This window comes from Nuphar pumila, chromosome 4, assembly GCF_984573655.1.
Source record: "Nuphar pumila chromosome 4, dmNupPumi1.hap1.1, whole genome shotgun sequence".
Classification (NCBI taxonomy): domain Eukaryota; kingdom Viridiplantae; phylum Streptophyta; class Magnoliopsida; order Nymphaeales; family Nymphaeaceae; genus Nuphar; species Nuphar pumila.
This window is the reverse complement of record NC_143252.1, coordinates 37,591,626-37,614,339: the sequence shown is the minus strand read 5'-3', so window position 1 is coordinate 37,614,339 and position 22,714 is coordinate 37,591,626. Positions and strand designations below refer to the sequence as shown.

General features: G+C 37.4%; 1 protein-coding gene across 1 annotated transcript in view; it reads right to left on the bottom strand.

The window, feature by feature from the left end:
* The window catches only part of VLN1 (villin-like 1), a 32,245-nt gene extending 11,255 nt beyond the window's left edge, over positions 1 to 20,990 (bottom strand). Inside the window, exons 1-12 of the mRNA XM_090004977.1 lie at positions 20,873 to 20,990; positions 20,077 to 20,149; positions 18,740 to 18,839; positions 18,406 to 18,474; positions 18,081 to 18,317; positions 17,766 to 17,943; positions 17,541 to 17,673; positions 17,224 to 17,386; positions 16,125 to 16,272; positions 15,946 to 16,031; positions 15,720 to 15,869; positions 702 to 770 (exon numbers count right to left, since the gene is read on the bottom strand). Coding sequence (XP_089861103.1) covers positions 702 to 770; positions 15,720 to 15,869; positions 15,946 to 16,031; positions 16,125 to 16,272; positions 17,224 to 17,386; positions 17,541 to 17,673; positions 17,766 to 17,943; positions 18,081 to 18,317; positions 18,406 to 18,474; positions 18,740 to 18,839; positions 20,077 to 20,132 — 1,389 coding nt within the window. The 5' untranslated portion in view covers positions 20,133 to 20,149; positions 20,873 to 20,990. The remainder of the gene's footprint in view (positions 1 to 701; positions 771 to 15,719; positions 15,870 to 15,945; positions 16,032 to 16,124; positions 16,273 to 17,223; positions 17,387 to 17,540; positions 17,674 to 17,765; positions 17,944 to 18,080; positions 18,318 to 18,405; positions 18,475 to 18,739; positions 18,840 to 20,076; positions 20,150 to 20,872) is intronic.
* Between the last annotated feature and the right edge of the window lie 1,724 nt (positions 20,991 to 22,714).

Sequence of the window (22,714 nt, the reverse complement as noted above, 5' to 3'; positions counted from 1 at the left end):
ATGTTCATTGGTAACATGACAAGAAAATTTAAAAAGAAAAAAAAGGACAGGAGAAAAAGAGATCAGTTGTTGTCCAATGCCTAAGTAGACTTTAAAAATCGGAATAAGCAAACACCTCATAAGTCATAACCAACCCTCATGATACCAATCATGCATTCAATACATCAGCTTGCATATCAGCACGAGCAACCTGCATGGAACTGTCACATAGGTGTGGGTGTTGGTACATGATGCAACAGGGTTACAGCTGTTTCGGCACAAATGTTTTCCAAAATAAGAATACCAGGATGTGGCTGGGGTGTCAATATTGCACATGTACACATATATAACATGCATCAAATATATATTGCAAAGAGAGATCCCTAATGAAATATAAATAAAAAGTATAGAATATAAATCCATCTTATTTGAAAACAATTAACCTATTGCATTTTTATAAGAAATCAAGTAGTTTTTTGGAACACTGACAATTAAGCACTAACATTACCAAACATTGCAAAAGATGCCAAGAAAAATCAAACATATCAATCAGGTAATATCATCAGATGGTAGTATGAGGGACACAAAATTAATATTTTATAGCCATTTTTGTGGCCACATGATAAGAAAGCTGCCTAGGCAGTCAACTAAAATCCTAGTTTAACTTAGAGCATTTGTGATGCATAAACATAGATAAACAAAAAACATGAATAGAGACCAACCATAACTGGCTGACCGCTGACTGAATTAACCTTTGAACACATAAGAGAGACAGCATCAACTCTATCTTCCTGCAGAAAAGTGATTTATTTCAATTAATCACATAACCTAAAAAGCAAAACAGTTATGAGGAACATTTAAACAAATATATTTTCTTTTTCCAATAGGCAAGCTTGTGGTTAACCTCCATGAGGTTCAAACTCGATACCCTCAGTTTGATAGTGTGCCCTTACCAGAGATGAATTGGACATGTCCAAGATAAACACTACTACTTTAAGTCAGTGAAAAGTTCAAAAGAATCTAAAAATAGTAAAATGCAAGCATATGGAAATTAAGTATTGAATAGGCAGTCCATGTGCAATTTAGAAATCAAAAGTTGGATGGGGAAAGACATAGCATATAATATGTGATTTTCAACTGTTGCGACTTCTTATATTGCAGATTTTATAATGTTTCTGTTGATCTGCATCCATGGCTACACATGGTTAGGGAAACTAAAAACTCGATGTTGTTCGCATACTTGGAAAAATTTCACCTTTTATACCTTTGAATGCATATTCAAATATTTTTCTTCATATTTCTCATACCTTTCATCCCACAAATAGTATCTCAATCCAATTTGATTTGTTTGAGCCCCACTTGAGTATCTTCTCCACTCTGTAATCCTAAACCTACTGTTGCTTGCTTTCATGAGACAGATTTTAAAAGTATAGCTTTGGTTTGGATCAACCACACCCTATTGCCAGGATTACTTTGAGATCTAACATAGCTACATATTTTTTGTGATTTCTATGGTACAAAATTCCACTCAGCCTCCAATAGTTAACTATGAGATTACTAAGTTTTGATTTAGTTCAATTAGAAGCTGATGGGTGTTAGTCTTACATTAAAAGCTGTGGAAGGGTGATACAAGTGCAAGCTATGGAACTAGGCAGTAGCACTTGCTAAATTATACAAATTTTATGAATGGAAGTTCCTTTATTCATTTATGCTATGGTTGTTAACTCATACCTTACACATCTTGAAAGTCATCCAATACAGCATTTTTGTTTGCAAAGCATGTCTTGCACATCTTTGTGCCCTTGCAAGCCCTTTTTGCTTATTAAGCAATGAAAGAGTATTTTGTTTCAATATAATACTCTTGCAAAATTTATCATCCGAATCTGTGCACTGAATTGTTAAACATACTTGTCTTATGCAAGAATTGGTTGTAGTTTTTTTATTGGCAAGCTGGGGTTAGGCAGACCCCTACCAGTTACAGATTAGCAGAATCAGACATCACAAATTATATATGGTGGGAAACCAATATGGTGGTTTGTCTTTCCACACCATGCCTCGGTCAAGGAACCCCATATGAGCCAAATTACATGCCCAGAAATTACAATGTTTATCAACATGCACACATTGAACTCAATCAAATCCTAGCAGCCCCATTCTCAACACCATTGAACTCGATCAAATCCTAGCCTTGGAAAACTACCAAGCTGTTAGCAGCTCCGGGCAGCATAGTAGAATCATGGCTAAGGCCATAACTTGTGTTTGGGGCTGTCAACGGGTCGGGTCGGGGTTGACCCAGATCTGCCCATATAACTAATATTTGGGTTTGGCTAATTGTCGGGTCAGGAATTAAAAGCCATATCCGACTAAATGACATTTTTCAAAATCCCAAACCCGGTTAATTTATTAATGGGTCGAGTTGATTTCAAAATATACGTTTAGAAAGTTTAGATTTTTTTTTCACAACAATGGCAACAAAGGAACCTTGGTGTGTTGGCTAGCGCTCTGAGACTGTCTTAATTGGTTGGGGGATCAAATCCCCTTGGAACCATCTACGTTTTATGTAAAATCAAACTTGAACTGTATGCTAGGCGGGTTGGATACCCGATCCGGTGCTTCTTCCACCAGGTCGGGTACCCGATCCAATGCTTTAAAATAAAAACCAAACCCGGACCTGAATTGGGTCGGGTTTTAAAAAACAAAACCAAATCCGCTTAAAATTAAAACTGGCTTCAAATTTTTTGATCAAACCCGGTAATATAGACCCTGGGTCAGGTCGGGTCTCAGAAACAAACACGACTTGTTGACAGCCTAAGTCACAGGGATTCGGCCAACCAGGTGCCGCACCCGCGTCGACGCGACGCGATGCAGGTGCAACACCCAGTGCGGTCAACCTGACCCTGGGTGCGGTCAATGCACCCAGGGTCATTTTTATCCAGTTTTTAGACTTTAAAAAAAAATTGCCTGATGAAAAGGGTTGTGAAGTGGAGGATTAGGGCAATTTTTTTTGCCCTAATACTCCCTTCCTCTCCTCCTGAAGCTGATCGACCTCTTCACCGGACCCCACCGCCGCCGACGACCGCTCCGCCGGACCTCTCCTCCTCAGGTACTCTCTCTCACTCGACTCCCTCTGCTCTCCTTTCCGACTTCCCTCTCTCCCTCTTAGAATGTCGGGGAGGGGCCCCCTGCGCTCTAAGTTGGGAGAGGAACGTCGTTTCCCCTCCCCGTTCCCTCTCTCAGAGGTTGGGGAGGGATGCAACCCCCTCCCTCTTAGAATGTCGAGGAGGGGCCCCCTGCGCTCTAAGTTGGGGGAGGGACGTCGTTTTCCCTCCCCGTTCCCTCTCTCAGAGGTTGGGGAGGGATGCAACCCGCGCTCGAGTTGCGAGGGAGGGGTGTCATCCAGTGAAGATTAGCTCTTCGATCAACAGATTTTTTATATCTAAATAGGTTTTTTCAGTAATCAAGAATTCAACAGCTGCAATTTTTTTGGCTTAAAAAATTTAGTTTTTGTCAAAAACAAATTTGACCTAAGGGCCGATATTCACTAAATAAAACATGTAGATTATATCTACAGTGTCAGATTGAGTCGAAACATATTTTTTAGAAAAAGAAAAGAAAAAGAAAAGGTAAATATTGTGGTTCTAAAAAATATTTTATTCCTGAAGAATATTATCGATATTTAGGATCGACAATTTTAATCAAATGCAGGTGGTCCTATATATGCATTGTTTAGTTAACTCTATAATTATAATAAAGCAGGTAATGGTTAATGAGTTCTTTCTTATTTTGAGTACACTGAATGTTATATATTTTTCTTATACCTTTCAGTATTTATTTATATATACTACTACTATATTTTTTAGAACTTATTGTATATGTTATTGCCTTTGCACTCAATATTATAAATCTTGATTGTGTGCATAATTGATTTTAATATAATTTTTTTTTTTGTGTTTTCAGGACAAAAATGATGGATAAAAGAAAAGTATTTGCGTCATCCTCGTCCCCACATGTGAGTTCTGGTTCTGCTGCTACTGTTGCTGATAATTGTAGTGGGATGATATGGGGCCACTATGGGTACATGTAGATAAGCATGCAAAAACTGGAGAAGGAAGTAGTGGAAATAAGAGATTTCGATGCATGCTATGTGAAAGATTTTGTTGGGTGTTACACAAGAGTTAAGGCTCATTTGTTGAAGATACCAGGACATGGCATTTCAGGATGCAAAAGAGTTGATGAAGCAATGCAAAACCAATACAAGAAAATACAAGAAGAATATGAGAAGAGGAAGACAATGAGTGATTCTTGGGCAATTAGTGTGTCATTTTTAAGCCACCAAGAAGATGCTGAAAAAGAAAAGAAAAGTGAATGTAGGAGGTAGAAGAAAAGGAACGATACAAGCATCATTCAATACATATGGAAGGGAGGAGATAGATAGAAAAGTAATGAGGTATTTTTATTGAAAGTATTTAGTTACTTCTTTGGCAAATTGTAATTTGAGTGGCTATGTACCTCCGAGCTCAGAAAAAATACGAACCACACTTCTTGCAGAAAAGATGGCAAATGTTAAGAGATTGCTAAAAATTAAAAAATATTCATGGGAGCAAAATAGAGTTTTTATTGTTTCTGATAGGTGGACAAATATTCAAAGGCGTCCACTAATCAATTTCATTGCTTCTTCGCTTAGCGACCCAGTATTTTTTAAAGCAGTTGATGCATCAGCAGAATATAAAAATGTTGAGTATTTGAAAGAGTTGTTTATAGAAGTAATAAAAGAAGTGAGTGATCAGAAAGTAGTACAAATCATCACAGACAATGCTCTAGTTTGTAAAAGTGCAACATTGAGTTTGGAAAGTAAATATCCTCATATTTTTTAGACTCCATGTGTAGCGCATGGCTTGAATTTGGCCCTCAAGAGCATCTGCAACCCCAAAGAAGAAAATTCACCAACATATGCTCTATGTTCATGGATTGAAGAATTTAAAAAAATGTCAAAAGCATTAAGAATTTTGTTGTCAACCATTATCATGCTAATGCTATATTTAATAAGCATTCTGACCTGAAATTGTTGAAGGTCACTGAAACACGTTTTGCGTCCATCATTGTGATGGTGAAGGTGATTAAGAAAATGAAGAATGCTTTTGTTAGCATGGTGACTGATGAGAATTGGACATTCTATCGTGCTGATGATGATGTCAAGGCTCAAGAAATTAAGAAATTTATTGTTGATGATGAGTTTTAACTCCGCCTGTGTAGTTATACACTGCCGGTCCCAAGCCCGGATAAAGGAGGAGGGTTGCGGTAGGCCTGTGACAGCCAGCATAAAAACTTTGTCATATCCTATGAAAATGAACCAATATGAGAATTTCGTTGGGGCGTTCCCTACTGAGCGACGCGCTGTACTCTCTAGGCCCGAAGGCAGTGATAAATGTGCAAGGGTTGCTAGGTCGTCGCCCGGAAGCGACGCGTCACACCGGCGCCCGGGTGTGGTGTCAAATAGGCAAGGGTTCCCTCACTTTGTTGGACGGGTGGGGGTAAAGAAGTTAGTCCAAGACCATAAAATTAGGTTAGCCACTTGGAACATAGGGTCTTTAACTGGTAAGTTGGTAGAGTTAGTAGATGTTATGTGTAGGAGAAAGATTGATATTTTATGTCTTCAAGAGACCAAATGGGTAGGTGAGAAAGCTAAAGTGATAGAACCTTGGGGATATAAGATTTGGTATACAGGAATAAATAGGAATAGGAATGGAGTAGGGATTGTTATGAGTCGTCAGTTTATAGATAATGTAGTTGAGGTCCGTAGGAAGGGTGATAGAATTTTACTTATTAAATTAGTATTAGGTACGGATATTATTAATATTATTAGTGTTTATGCACCTCAAGTAGGTTTAGATGATTCCATTAAGCATCAATTTTGGGAAGATTTAGATGGAGTAGTACAAGAGACATCTTATGGAGAAAAGCTTTTCATCGGCGGTGACCTTAATGGACATGTAGGCATTAGTAGGGATGGATTTGAGAATATCCATGGAGGCTATGGTATAGGAGAAAGAAATGAAAGTGGAGAAAGGATTTTAGATTTTTGTTTGTCCTATGATATGATCTTAGCAAACACTTGGTTTAGGAAGAGGGAGTCTCACCTAGTAACATTTAAAAGTGGGGTTAATACGAGTCAGATAGATTTTTTCCTACTTAGAAAGAGAGATAGGGGTTGTTGCATCGATTGTAAGGTTATACCAGGAGAAAGTGTAGCTACACAACATAGAGTCTTAATTTTAGATCTTAGAATTAGACAATGCCGCAAAAGGGATAGACATAGGATAGATCCTAGAATTAAGTGGTGGGCACTGAAAGGAGCTAAACAAGGAATGTTTGTAGAGCAGGTAGTTAAGGAAGTTGATTGGTGTCTCGAGGAGGATTCAGAATCAATGTGAAATAAGATAGCGGGTGGTATGAGAAAAGTAGCTAAGGAGGTATTGGGTGAGTCTAAAGGCGGTGCACCACTAGGTAAGGATACATCATGGTGGAACGAGGATGTCAAATTAGCTATTAAGGTTAAAAGAGAGTGTTATAGAAATCTAAGTAAGAGTCGTGATAGTGAGAATTTGGAGAAGTATATGATAGCAAAGAAGGAAGCTAAAAAAGTTGTTCGAAACGCGAGGGCTAAGGTATATAAGGAGGTTTATGACAAGTTGGATACCAAAGAAGGCGAGAAGGATATTTATAGGCTTGCAAAGATGAGAGATAGGAAATCGAAGGATTTGGGTATGGTTAGATGTATCAAAGATGAAACGCAAAGGGTTTTAGTCAAAGATGAGGAGATTAAGGAGAGATGGAAAGATTATTTTGATAAGCTATTTAATGATAGTCATGCTCAAGATCTTGGAGACTTCTCCATTCCTTTTCATGAGATAAATCGTGACTTCATGCGCAAGATTCAAAAGAAAGAAATTGCAGAGGCTTTGAAGAAAATGAAATCAAGAAGGGCAGTTGGCCCAGATGGTATACCTATCGAGGCTTGGAAATGCTTGGGAGAGAAAGGTTTAGAATGGTTGACAAATCTTTTTAACTTGATTTGGCGAACAAATAAGATGCCTAATGAGTGGAGGAAGAGTACTGTGGTGCCTTTATATAAGAATAAGGGTGATATACAAGATTGCACAAACTATCGTGGTATAAAACTCATGAGTCATACTATGAAACTTTGGGAGAGGGTGATTGAGTCTAGGTTGAGGAAGGTTGTCATGATATCGGAGAATCAATTTGGTTTTATGCCTGGAAGATCAACTATGGAAGCTATACATCTTCTTAGACAACTTATTGAAAGATATAGAGAGAGGAACAAAGATTTGCATATGGTTTTTATTGATTTAGAGAAGGCATACGATAGAGTACCTAGGGACGTTCTCTGGTGGACAATGATGAAGAAAGGTGTTTCTCTCAAGTACATTAGTATAATTAAAGATATGTATGAAGGAGTAGTAACCAATGTCCGCACTTGTGGAGGGGTGACAACCAATTTTCCGATAACGGTTGGGTTACATCAAGGATCTGCTTTAAGCCCTTTCCTATTTGCGATAGTGATGGATGAGCTTACGAGATCAATTCAAGAAAATGTACCGTGGTGTATGTTGTTTGCTGATGATATTGTTTTGATTGATGAGTCTAGAGCTGGGGTTAATGCTAAGTTAGAATTATGGAGACAGACATTGGAAGCTAGAGGTTTTAAGTTGAGTAAGAGTAAGACTGAATATATGGAATGTCGGTTTAGTAAGCAACGAAGTAGTGATGGGAGTGTAGTGAAGCTTGGTGAGCAAGATATACCGGTGAATGATTATTTCAAATATTTGGGATCCATCATTCAAAAGTATGGAGAAATTGATGGAGATGTAAATCATAGGATAAAGGTTGGGTGGATGAAATGGAAAAGTGCTACTGGAGTGCTGTGCGATCGTAGAATGCCATTGCGGTTGAAGGGAAAGTTTTATAGGACGACTATTAGACCCACTTTACTATATGGTACGGAATGTTGGGCTGCCAAGAGACATCATATTCAAAAAATGAGTGTAGCTGAGATGCGGATGCTTAGATGGATGTGTGGAAATACAATAAAAGATAAGATTCGGAACGAAGAGATACGTAAGAAGGTAGGTGTTGCACCCATTGATAATAAGATGCGAGAGAATCGTTTACGGTGGTTTGGACATATTCGGCGAAGGCCTAATGATGCTCCAGTTAGAAGGTTGGAGAAATGGGAAAATATATTAGTTAAAAGAGGTCGGGGTAGGCCTAGGAAGACTTGGATGGAGATGATAGGAAAGGATATGAATGCTTTGAACCTCACCGAGGACATGGCATTGGATAGAAATGATTGGAGGATAAGGATTCATGTGGAAGACCCAAAATGAATTTCTTTTTTGGTTCATATCGCTGACCCCAATTGTTTTGGGATGAAGGCGTAGTTGTTGTTGTTGTTGTTGTATTGTTGATGATGAGTTTTGGGACATGGTCGTATATTTTCTTTATTTTACTCAACCTATTTGGGAAATGTTGGGAGAAGTTGATAAAGATGAGCCCATGCTTCACAAAGTTTATGAAATGTGGGATAATATGATTGAAAAAATACAAGTTGTAGTTTTCAAGCATGAAGGAAAAATCCTGCATTAAATGATTTAGAACTTTTTAACCATATTCATTCAGTTTTAGTCAGAAGATGAGATAAGAGCAACACTCATTTGCATTGCATGTCACATTCTCTTAATCCAAAATATTATGCAAAAAAGTGGCAGGAAGGTGGTATTGGTCGTGTCCCTCTAAATTTAGACACAGAGCTATCAAGGCATAGAAATATGTGTATGACATGACTTTATCCAGAATCACATATTCTAAATCAAGTCACACAAGAGTTTGAAAATTTTGCATCTTCAAGATTATACAGACAAACATTACTCGCGAGAAAGGATGATAATATAGATCCTATTACATGGTGGTCAATATTTGGATCAGAAACACCTCTTCTCCAATGTCTTGCATTGAGATTGTTATCTCAGTCTGCTAGTTCATCATGTTGTGAAAGAAATTGGAGCACATATTCTTAAATCCACAACATAAAGAGAAATAAACTCACCAGCAAGCGTGCAGAGGATTTAGTATATGTTCATTCAAATCTTTGACTAATTTCGCGAACCAATGATGAATACAGGTACTAATTTGATCTCTTAGTTATTTAACTATTTTTTAGTTTTTTCATTTAAATATACTTGTATTTAACATTTTCAAATTGGGTTTGTAACGCAGACAAGGATCATCCAAATTTTGGGATGTAAACCCAAAAGAGTGTGACTTAGAGGGAGAGCATGATTTCAACATTACAAACACTGATTTATCTGAGCTCAATCTTCCTTCTTACAATGCATTTGATGACGAAGAAGAAAATTATTAGGATTCATTACCTCATCGTCATATACATTGTGTAGGATATACTTTTGGTATGTAATTATGCATTTTTTGTTAGTATACTATATAATTTATTTCTTTTCTGCTTTACTTATTTGATTGTTTTTATAATTGTGGTGTTGGTTTTTATGACGTAGAATAAAATTGTAGATTGTTAATTTGATTTATTGCATGCATGATGATGAATTGATTTGATGATATTGCGATAACTGTTTTTTATTTCATTAGTGTTAATGTTGTTAACTGTTAAAACTTAAAAATTATATATATATATATTTTTTTTTTTGCCGCACCCCCGCACCCTCACCCATGTGACATAGTTGACAGCCGTACTTGTGTTTTGCAACACTTCCACTATTTTCCTCTCCTTAGAGGGACGACCAGAGCCTGGTCCCACAGGTTTCTCCATCTGAAGACCAGGTAGCTCCATATTCTCTCCATGACCAGGTGAACTACTAGAATCGTGGATCCTATTTTCTAAGGCTGAAACTATCCGACTAACATTGGGCTGAGTCTTCCTCCTCCTATCCAATCTAGATTCAATTTTGCGATTGGATCCTGTAGGTTATATATAATTACACATACTAGCCATTTAGTACAGAATCGAGGATTTAACAGGATATATGTGTGGCAGCATGTGATCATGAGATTAATGAGCTGAACTTTCAACTTCCAGTTATACAGAATGTTATCTGTTCACTAGTGTAGACAGGAACACAAAGGAACAAGTGGCCTCAACGTTCCCTCATGTAGTAGACCTCCACATTAATATCCATAATTTAGTCTTATACACATTTTAGGCGTTAGATCCGACCTTTCAACAGCAGAGCTCCCTAGTGGTGGAGCCAGGTTTTTCACTAGGGAAGAAACAGTGCTTCGATTTGGGTCAGATCTTTTAGGCTCCAATCAGGGTCTTATGGCTATTGTCATTAACTACATCGCATTCTATTTAATTTAGTTCATTCTATATTTAGCTTAATAAAGGACTCTGACCATATTAATTATAAAACTATCATATAACATTTTTAATTGTAAACATTGCTTGATATGGATATGGCCTTAGAAAAGACTAAATGATGGAACATCAGCAACATATTAAAATTGAAATTGCTGAAAGAATATTAATTTTTACACTAAATTTTCTGATATCTACATAAATCACTATTTAATTAACAGGCACAAAATAACTATAGGGTTAAGCAACAAAATAGTTGTTTTCTTATTACATTCTAAGCTTTTAGAAAAGAAATGTATGAGATTACTAATAAGAAGTCTAAAATAAGTAACTTCAGAATTTACTCATATAATTAAAAGACGAGAAAATCCAATAATTCTCAGGATTCCCATGAATCTTATGTAATAAAATCAAAATATTTTATTTTTTTCTGAGTTCTCAAATCTATTTATTTATTTATTTAATACTTAAATATTGCTGAGATTTTGTTGAGAAAAAGAAAATGTTTTAAAATTCTTCCAAGAAATTGCCTTGTTGATGCTGCCCAGATATGGATATGTAATTCGGTTAGTGTCAAAATACATACGCAAAAGTTTTGAGGAGAGCATATGTGAAAATACCAAAGCTTTTAGTGCCACTGAAAGTTCATAAATATTCCACTTGATGCTTTGAGAAACATAATAAGCTAGCCCATGCAATATGCATTAGAAATTATCTCAACCAGTATGTACAAGTGGAAAAAGCTTATTACATGCATACATGATTGCTAGGATGAAGCATACTGTAGATAAAGAAAACATTATGTTATTAAAAGTGTAAAAATAGCATTGGGTGAAAAACATACAGTAAGAAGAGGATAAGGTCTACATTCATTCAAGAAAGCTCATGAATAGGCAATTGAAAATTTTCTGAGTCATGGTTTTGGAGATCCATGACAGCTGAGATTTCTTTATTTGAGGGTACGACTGATGAGTTGGCCATTTAAATCTTTTGTCCCATACTAATTCAACTGTGAGAAATCCGAAGTATCAATATTTTTTAATTTCTCACTGTAAACTGCCTTTAATAAATCTCTCTTGAACTCCTTGCAAAAATATCACAAGTACTCAAAACTCAGAGATAACGGCTGCTGTGGTTTTTCATGTGCACCACGCAGCTTCTACATTGTAATTGGTTAAACCTATGTTAGCTTCTTAACATATATCTAGTCCAACAGCATCCTCTTTGCATTATTTGGATTAAAAGAATTGAAGATGCAGCTGCACACAGATAAACATGAGCTCTTGTTGATCCAGTTGCAATACAGAAACCCACACTAATACTGCATTTGTAGTTTTCAGACAAGGCCACAAGACAATAATCAAGGAATCTAACACAGCAATTTTCAATGTTCCAGCTAAAAAGATGAAATTGATCGGAAAAGAAAAACAGCCAATCAAAGTATGGAAAAGAAGAACCATTGCAAGGATGCGCAAGGCAAAGAAGAAAACTATTTTTGGGGAAGATGGATGCAAGGGTAATCAGATTTTGGCTATGTCACAGGGATTCGGCTAGGAGGGTGCCGCACCCGCGTCGACGCGACTCGACGCGGGTGCGGGTGCGGTCAACCCGATCCTGGGTGCGTTGACCGCACCCAGGATCATTACGGTCCATTTTAAAAAAAAAAAAATTGCCCAAATGGGCTTACGATTTTTTTTTTTTTAAAAATTATGCAGCTGACAGGATCATTAAGGTCCATTAATGCTGTCAGCAGCTGTGCTGACAGCTGCTGACAGCTGCTGACAGCAGCTGTCTGTCAGCAGCTGTGCTGACAGCAGCTGTCTCTCAGCTCCTGACAGCAGCTGTGCTGACAGCAGCTGACAGCTGCAAAAAAAAAAAAACCCGCCTATTCCCCTGACCCCCTTTATTTATTTATATATATATATATATATATATATATATATATATATATATTACATTTTTGCCCCTGTCGCACCCCCGCACCCGGGTGTTTTGGAAGTGCAGAATCCCCGCACCCGCACCCATGTGACATAGGATTTTGGCCTTACCCCTGTTCATTGTGGTAGCAGCAGTGCCATTTATCTCTCAAGGATCATAAGCTTAACCAGCACAACATAACATATTGAAGTGAATTTTGTCTACATAGAGAACCTTATATCCTTAACTTGCATGCCTTCTTTTTCCCATCTCATCGACTTGTTGCCAGTGCCACTTATCAACGTTTGAGTTTGATTCCATATCTTCATTATTTGGGAATGGATTCTGGCGTGAAGTTATAAAAATTATATACTACACATGAAGGATGCACTGTGCTAAGGACATGCCCATGAGTAATTTCAGGTCATGGATTGTGGATCGCCAAGTGTCCTAGTACTGTAGCATGCTTAGTTAGGAACACACGCACAGCAGCAGCAGCAGTGTGCACTTCTGCTGTGGAGACACACACACACAGGGAAATGTGCATTTTTTCTTGGCTTTATATTTGTCTAGTTATAGTTAAATGCAGTGAAATATCATCCTACAGATTACAAATGAATGTACATATAAATGCACATGCGCTTGTGTGTTCAAGTAACAGGTCACATTGTTTGTTGGATATGGAGAAAATTACCATAATGGAGACCTATAGTCGAAGGCACAGAGATGCGGGCCACATGTACCCTGAAGTAGGGAACACTGTAGCCATAGTTGTGGAAAAAATTGGTTCTTAACTTCTTATACTATGATGTCTTATATAGTATAACAGTGTGGAGTGTGCCTTTTTGCTATTCATGGATAACATACAGCTACTAATTCGAGTAAATTTAAAGAATAAAGCAGTTTACAGTTCACTCCCTAGTTCATAAATCATAGGAACTGATTGTTTTTACATGATACAATGATTCAAAGCAGTGTTGTGAAAAGCGTTGAGGCGTAGCGAGGCGCTCCACCAAAATCTGAGGCGAGGCGTAAAGTGTAAGCCTCAAAGTTTTTTTTTTAAAAACTTAAAAAAACTATAAAAAAATATCTAAAATTATAAATAAATAAGATTCTTTATTGATGAAGCAACAACCAACAAGAAATAAAAAAATCTCAAATAAATACTGAAAAAATATGAGATTAACATGTAAAAATAACATTAATGCAACAACTTGATCTATGTAAGTATCTAAGAAATAAAACATGAGCATTCATTAAATAAAAAATTAACATTAACAACGAAATGCATATTAGCATTAACAATATCATGTCATAATTAGAAAATGCATTTTAGCATTAACAACCAAATGTTAATATATATATATATATATTAGAAAATGCATGTTTTCATTTCCATATATATATAGGGTTGTGACTGCATGTAATTGCATGACTTGATTTTGCCACTAAAAGGGTTTAACGTCACATTCTAGAAGAGATTATTGCTCCTACGAAATTGAATACATTGAACAAGTTGACACGGTGATATTAATTTTCTGTGAAACGAAGCAACTAATCTCAATGACTTCATTAACGTGGTTGCTTTGAGTGTCTATTAGACTGCGAATTGGTGAACCTGCTACTAAGGGTGTCAATGGATTGGGTATGACCCGATCCTGACCCATATTGGATCTTATAGGGCCAAGGTTTGGTTGCAAAGAAGGGATTCTGATTAATTATTCAGGTTGGACCCATGAGGTTCGATTATTATATGGGTTGAGTATGGTTTATAAAATTTTATACCAAACCAGGTCTCACCGGAGTTTCGGTTAAGATTCTCAAATTTTCAATGTAAAATAATTAAAAATTTTATTTTGCCAAGTATGTGATGAGTTGTAGAGTCTGATTCAGAGTTTTTGCCCTTGCAGAAAAGGGGGGCAAGGGGTTCCCCGCCCCCCCCCCCCCCCGACAGAAGAATTTTTTTTTCTTGGGCTTATGTTTGAGACCTGGTTTCTTATGGATCAGACCCGATCTTAGAGATAATGATGAAGACACTCTATAATATCATCCATTGAGTGAATTTAGTGCATAGGAATTTTTACCTGAACATTGCGTATGTAAGTTCGACTCCACAATGGCTCAAAAACAAGATTGAAAAATCTCAGAACGGTAAGATTTTCAATGATGTTTCTTCCCAGTAGATGGTCGATTCTGAAATAAGTTGGGAAAGGAATGAAAACATACTACATATATTTTAGCTTTTGTTTAATAAGGCTCCAGTTAATTCAAGCAATAATCTAATAGAGAGAAGATGAATAGGCACACTTGAAATAATAACAAGCCAACATGATATAGACCTGTATATCTGCTTCTCTTCAAAATTTGAAAGAAGGGACTATGTCAACACAAAGGAAGACTGCAAATCAAAGCCAAAAGGCTTCTCAATTATTACTTTGTTCCAACCTCTTCCAGTTTGAGCATTCTCAGCCAACGATGACGCAACATCCAGAAGTGCCTCTTGTGGAACAGATAGGTAAAATATCTGATTGGCTTCAGAGTGACCCTAGAAAGCAAAGAATAAACAAAATTCCAAAATTCGAGACGTGTACGCCTTGGCTTGAGGCGCGCCTCACCTCGAGGCGTGCGCCTCAAGACGTATGAGGGGCACGCCTCGGGGCTTTTGCACTTTGTACATGCGCCTCAAGGCATAAAGCCCCTCGCCTTAAGGCGAGGCGTGCTTTTTGCGCCATGAGGCGTGTTTTTAATAACACTGATTCAAAGCATAGTTCGTAGAGTCAGTGGCTCACGACTCAACTCATTCAGTCTTGATTTGGGACTCGGTCAAGACAACCCAGTGACTGGGAAAGGTTTTATCAACTCTCTCTCTCTCTATATATATATATATAGAGAGAGAGAGAGAGGTAAAGCTAAGTGATACATAGTAATGAAACTAGTATCTAAGCATCAAAAAATGTAAATCATGCTTAATAGATCCATCATATTTATGTCACTAAACAAGTATATCAAGCATCACAATCAACTAATCACTACCATGCGTAAATTATCCAACATCAAGCTCATTGTGAACTTGTGGTATTTGTAAAATAATCAAGACTTTCAATGTGCAAACATTATCTTGAATTTAAACAGCAAACAATAGTAGTTAGAAGAGCTAGAATATAGAATCTTAATGAAGGTTAACATGACACTAGGCTCTTGTACAAATCAAACAAATGAAATCACATATCTATCATCACAATACCCACAAATGGTGTTAATCAGTGCAGCTTAAACCTAAAAAACTGAAAACGTAAAAGTAGATACATAAGGGCCAGGGGTTGGCTCAGCTAACACAAAATCACATGGTTAACCTGCCAGGCTTTTAAACTATAATTTCAAAATACTGCATTGCTCAAAAGCAAGAATAACATACTGCTGTGCTGTTTTTCCCAAGCCAGGCGTAAAATATGTTCTCTTCATTTTGATCTCCAAGGTACGTGTACTGCACAATATAACAGTCCCCATTGAAAAGCTTGCCTATTTCAGCAACAGGGACAATTGTGTGACATGTAACTTGCCAGACCTAAATCAAGCAAAGAACTTGTGCATCAAAAACTGCAAGTCATTATCATAATGTTGAAATTGCTTATATTACCTACTTTTAGGCTGCCAGTGCAATCTATACACGGTTCACAATCTTCTGATGGAAGTTCCTTCACATCAAAGCCATGCTGCTTAAACATTGCTGTGAACAAAGGAAACACATATTCAAGTCCAACAGATCTCTGAAAAAACAAGCCATTTTATCCATAAAATTGTAGCTCATGTAGAAACTTACCTGCAACTTTTCCTTTTCCTTCCTCATACAGGCTTTGCAAAACTTGAGGCCAACCATCAAAATAAGATGTAAATTTGGCAGTCTCAGAACCTTCTGTCAAAAAAGTCACATTGGTGCTTTTTGACCTGCCTTGAGAACGGACACTATCCTGAAAAGCAAGAAGACAAAATAAAAATGATTGCAAAGAAGAAGGAAACATGAAAAAGGTTTGCACACATCAAGGTTGTGCACAGCTATTATTTTTTATTTGAATAAAAGATCCATTTTTATAAAAGATAAAACATATCATAAAGCTTGATAAAATATATTACATGTTACTATAAAAACAATAAATATTAATGTTTTACTAGAAGATGTTATGACATAAAAGAACATGTAATGGAAACATCTTACAGTAAGGACATACAGACAATTGCGTTCTGTATAAAAAATGTATAGGAACAATTTCAATGTTTCTCAACATAAAAAGATGCGAAATCACAATGATAACCTTTAGAGTGAAAGCAAAACATAATTATAAAGCATATTAAAACATATCAATATGCTTACTAGCAGATCTTTTTCTAGCAAACACAAACATGTTAAATATTTTTTAGTGAATCTATAGAAACATCAGTTTTTTCCTTCAAGGCATAATAGGAAAAGCATAGGAGCAATTATTGGCCCTACTGTTTATTTCAGACATAAAGAGGAGACAAATCATAATTATGCCTTGAGGAAAGATCTAAACCCAAGTCAGGCTTCCTTGCATCCATGAGAACTAGGCAAGATCATATCTGATCATGACTAGGCACTCGCTTAGCTGAACCATATCGGTGCCTAGCTTGAACTCTGGACCAGCACAAGGCTAGAAGACGGACCACCACCTGCATTGGCCTTGTCACTTAGTCAACCCATTTAAGCACCTATAATAATAATTATACGCCTCTTCCGCAACATGTGCATTGTGAAAAATAACAGCATTATGCCTTTTCTACATATGAATCTTAATATAGACAACGTATGAAAGCTTGGACAGGCACTTCCTGATACATTCAGTAAGAATACATCCAAATTAACAACTTAACAACGTATGCATCCATTAAGAATGCTATCTTACCTCAATAGTTATAATAGATTCCTTTCTTTCAGTCAGTGAGGTATTCCTTCCCATCCAAACAAAAATCTCCCTATCACAATCTAACATATAACATTTGTCTGAGCAAAGTGATTCTCTCTTTAATAAATTGTCTCCAATGTGGCACATTTTTTCATGAGTTATCCTGTGAGAAAAGAAAACACATGCCTGTCTAAGTAAAACATAATAAGAATATACATTTCATAAGGTTTAACTTTCAAGATCAAGCTTCAAGTGGTTGCACACAGGACTGTTCTAGAATCAAAATAAGATGTGCGGTTAGCATAACGAAGTCTCACCAAAATAGCTTCACTGAAGAACTTTCAGGTTCTACATTATTCACACAAGCTGAAGCCTTGGTAATGGGAGCATAACCACCAAAAAAACTCCAAAATTCTCCAACATCTGAATCACCAACGAATTTCCCATCCTCTACACAAGACAGTCAAATAATTCCGATCATCTATATATGTATAACGGAATCCGACAATATTACAACCCTGAAAAACTACAACTGAACCAACCGATTGTTGCAACATCACATTTTCCACTGTGATTATTATCTTTGATATATTGAACAACCTCCAATGCTTTGGCTCGCTCTTGTATGATGGAATTGCATCCACTAAAGAGATATATTTTTGACTCTGTGTCCAGTATAAAAACATCATTGTGATTCAAGGAAGACCGTGAGCAAGGCACCTGTTTGTGATGCAAATCAAATCCAATACAAATGATTAGCGAGATAAGTCATGAAGCTTGAAAAAAAGAATCTGAAGATCCTAAAATCGGAACAAATTTTGCTTTTCTGAAACTTTGATTGTTTAAGCAATTCATACTTCATTGACACGGACAACATGATCTCCTTTGCACACAAACAAGGTGACTTGGTAAGTTCCACTGTCAGACCGCCCGGTTTTTGAAGAAAACACTCCTTCAAGAGGTATGATACAAGGTTTAAAATATGACAAGAATTTTTCACTTTCGTGACCTTGAACTTCTCTATACTGAACAGCATGGTAGCCTAGAGCTGCATCTAGTTCAATTGCCTTATCAGATGCCATGATGGAGTCATCCTGCCAGATTGAGAAACACTTGTTAGGCAGTAGCAACACCAAAAACTGAGTTTTCAGGAGATAATGATAATGGGGAGTTGAAACACACCGCTTTGGCATCCTTTCCAAGCCAGTAATGAATATCATGATGAGGAAGACCATTTTTAAGAAAAGTTGTCTGTTAAGATCAGGCAAAATAAGATTAAAGTGGGGAAATGACCAGAACTGAGACATAAAATTATGACTTAAAAGTAGATCCCAACCTGCCCCGTGCTGATACAAAACATTCCACCTCAAAAAAAAGGAAAGAAAATATAGAAAGAAAACTGTCCTGATTTGTGGAAGAACAACAATTTTAATCATGTTACACATTATGCAACAATTTTTAAGAGAGGAGATAAAAACTCAAGGAATAGCTTAGCTGATGAGTGCGGATGACTTACATTCAAGATTATGTATGAGCTTCCACAAAAGAATTTCCCATGAGAAGATTTAGGTACTGGAACTAACTGAAGATTTTCTATACACCAAATTTCCAAGCCACTAAGAACAAGCAAGGTTAAGGGTACAAGCGCTGTCAACTATATGAAAGAAAATACCATATATATATATATATATATATATATATATATATATATAGAGAGAGAGAGAGAGAGAGAGTAATGCAAACATGTGAAATGGGTTTTCAGGCTTTTCCAGTGCTTCTTTTGCAATTCTGACCCTGTAGATGTGTTTGGCATGGACAATTTACTAGGAATTGGCACCCAAAACATGTGTTTTCAATGAAAAAAAATGATATTTGGAGCCTCAAAATTTTATAAAGATTTTTTACCATTGATTTTTCAAACCTTATAAAAAACCACCCATGTGTCGGAATCAAATGCTCCAAGAGCTGATCCCTATAAAATTGAGTACTTAGATCACATCTGTATGGTCAGAATTTAAAAATAAAAAGGCCCAGAAAAAACATTTAACATGTTTCATTTAGCATATTTCACACACACACACACACACACACACACACACACACACACACACACACACACACACACACACACATATATATATATATATATATATATGAGAGGCCTGTAACACTGGATGTACAAAGTGTCCACTGTTAGTGGATGCTTCTCCGCCGCTGATCCGCGGGGATCAGCAGCTACATTTTTTTAAAACGTAAAACGTGAATTACCAGTGGTCACGACTGCCACTAATTCACGATTTTCGCACCAGAGCATTAGTGGCACTCGTGACCACTGCTAATGCTCTAGATTACACTAAATCAGATGTGATTTGCCCATCCCCGATTACAGACTTCTCTCTCTCTCTCTCTCTCTCTCTCTCTCTCTCTCTCTCTCTCTCTCTCTCTATATATATATATATATATATATATATATAACAGTTCTTGGAGCATTTGATTCCAATGCATGGATAGGTTTTTATATGCTTCAAAAATCAACGATGTATAATTTTCATAAATTTTCGAGGCTCCAAATACCATTTTTCTATCCAAATTTCATGAACCAAGTGTTGATTTCTAGTAAATCAAGCATGCTGAACACATCTGTATAGTCATAATTTTGAAAAAAAAAACACCAAAAAATTTCCATTGTGTAGCTTTGGCATGTTTTTTAGTGGGTAGGTTTTCATTCCTATATATATATATATATATATATATATAGAGAGAGAGAGAGAGAGAGAACGGATTAGTAAGAAAAGCAAGGCTCCAAAGCATGAACACGGAAATTTTGCATTAAAAGAAATAATCAAAGGATACGCCTTCGTCCCTGCCCCCTGAAAAGCCACATCCACCTCCTTATCACGAAGCGACATTCTTCAAGAGAATTTATCTTCAAACATCATACGTGAATTAGATATGCATACACTTGCCTCACTCATATGCCTAAGATCGACAATAACAGTTTAATTAGCTTCAGCTGAAACTTTAAAGAATTTCAACACAATGCCATGGCAAAAGGTAGATGAAGAATTAACTGTATTCAAATGCACCAACACAGCGACAATGCCCCATTTCCCATCAGACCAAAACCCCGCATCATTTTAAGAAACTAGAATGATGTATCACCGCAATGGAATCGCTAATTGAAGAGCCCATGCATTTCGTTTGGATGGTCTTCTAATAATTATGTGACTCGCGCAATAAAAGCCCACAGAGACATGTCAGATATCTTCCTTCCGGAGTTCAAAACTCTCTGTTTCGCCCTTCCACGTCTACGATGAACACAATCACCACCCTTTGCCCTCAGCAGAGCAAGTAATATGCACCACACAGTTCGTATCCTTCCCCAAAAAGTCTGCTTCCGTTCAACTACTTCCTATAATTTCAGGAACACGAAGTTCCCTCCGTATATGTTTCGCCTCCTTAGATCCTCGAGGCTTCACCTTGATGATTATTAGTCGGTTCCGCTTCTAAGGCTCGAGGACGCAACTGAAGGATTGTATGAACTCATCCGACGCTATAGAAGCATCGGTTTTGGGAAGAAATGAATGGAGACGAAACAAAATCAAAACATACAAGAGGACGAAAGCACCGAGAAATGATAGATACCTACCTTCTCAACCGCCCGATCTCCCACGTATCGTCTTGATGGTGGGTGGTAGAGTAGATGGGACGCCAGAAACTTACACCAAAACGTAATCCAGATGCCGAAACGGAAGGAAGGAGACGAGAGAAGCGGAAATCGAGAAATGCAGAGAGGACAATGGGAGACGTACGGAGGTTGCAGAGAGGAAGAGGGGAGGACTGGGAGGCGATGGTCGATTAAAGAAATGAAGGGGTGTGACGGAGACGGGTCGCACGGAGGCCAGCATGCGGTGTTGTTCGGTGGCCATCGACGGACCCCACCACTGCCACTGCCTGAAAAGAGAAAAAAAGCGCGGGAGGTGCCGAACAGGTGCCTGCTATGCGAGGGAAGATCAGGTGCAATGCGAGTGCACATTTTTGGTGTGCTGCTCACCTGATCACCCTTCATATAATAGTGTTGGCCCCACAGCTGACAGAATTCTTTGAAGTGTGAATTGGTGTGGGCATCGAGCAGGCTCGGCCCTTTTACTAACCGGCTAGGTTTTGGCCCCGGTTTTAACGGGCTCGGGTTTGAAGATAAAGCCCATGGCCCGGCCCATTGGCTGCCAATGTGCCGGCACAATCTTAAAATATATAAATGCTTGATTGAAATTATAGGTTAATAAGAGAATAGCAAGTTTTCATGCAACTAATTCTTAATTGGTGTAACTAATTAGGTAAATAGTAATAACTAACAAATAATAAATTTCCATGCAACTAATTAAGTAAATAATACTAGTTATTCAAGTTATGTAATAATTAATTTTTAAAATTTTAATAAATAACTCAGGCCAGCCCAAGCCCAAGCCCGGCCCACGTGTATAATGGGTCAAGTTTTGACCCGGTACCTAAACTCAACCCATGGCTGGCCAGGTCAGCGTGGCTCATAGAGCTGCCCCAATACCGTCAAAAGTTAAAAACAACAAAATAATCAGCAGTCAAAAATTTGGGAGATTATAAATTTTTCATAAATCTTGTATTTTATTTTGGCAAAATCTTGACAATAAAAAATAAATTTAAAAATATAAAAAAATACTATTTATAAGAAAATATAAATAAAACACATTTAAAAATAAAAATCTCAAAGGTTTTCATGATAAATATCTGCTAAAAACAAAATTATTAAGATATTTGTCACGGTTTAAAAATCTCACGAGAAATTGCTGTTTTAAACTTTCAGGCAATTTCTCACGATATCATCGCGACGTGATATTTGTCACAGAGGCTGCCCCTTAAAGGTGAGGTGAATGCAATTTACGTTATATCCTTTATATACGGTTGTGGTTAGAAAACTTGTTCTTTAGCGATCGATCGTGTATAAGGTGGGGTCACCGACACCCAAGCCCTTAGAAAGCCCACCAGCTACAGGCACATACACCTTGATGCATAATCTAAGAGGTGCAATGTGTGGCTTTCCCTGATCATTACTGGTATTGTGCCAAACCGCTCTCAAGAACAAAGACCTAACCACGCTGGCTTTGCCGGTAGTACGGGCTTAGAAGCGAAGGCCCCCGTAACGCAGCTTCGGGGCGGTCCGAAACACTGTCATTGCAGCGTAAAAACTCCGAAGGCTTACTCGTTGCCCCTGGAGAGTCGTCATGTTTCAGCTTGCATAAGGGGTGATGCCCATGAGATTTGAACCTAGACCGCCTGCTTAGCGGCCTAGGCCCCATCCCACTAAGCCAAACCCCTTTGAGGAGAGCTGCTTTATTTAAAAAAAACAATAAGAGACAATGGCTTTTCTCTCACACACACATTTTTTGTGATTTATATGTAAAGCTCCTTCCTCAATTATTTAATAGGAGTTGATGAGTTTCCAGCTCTCTCATAT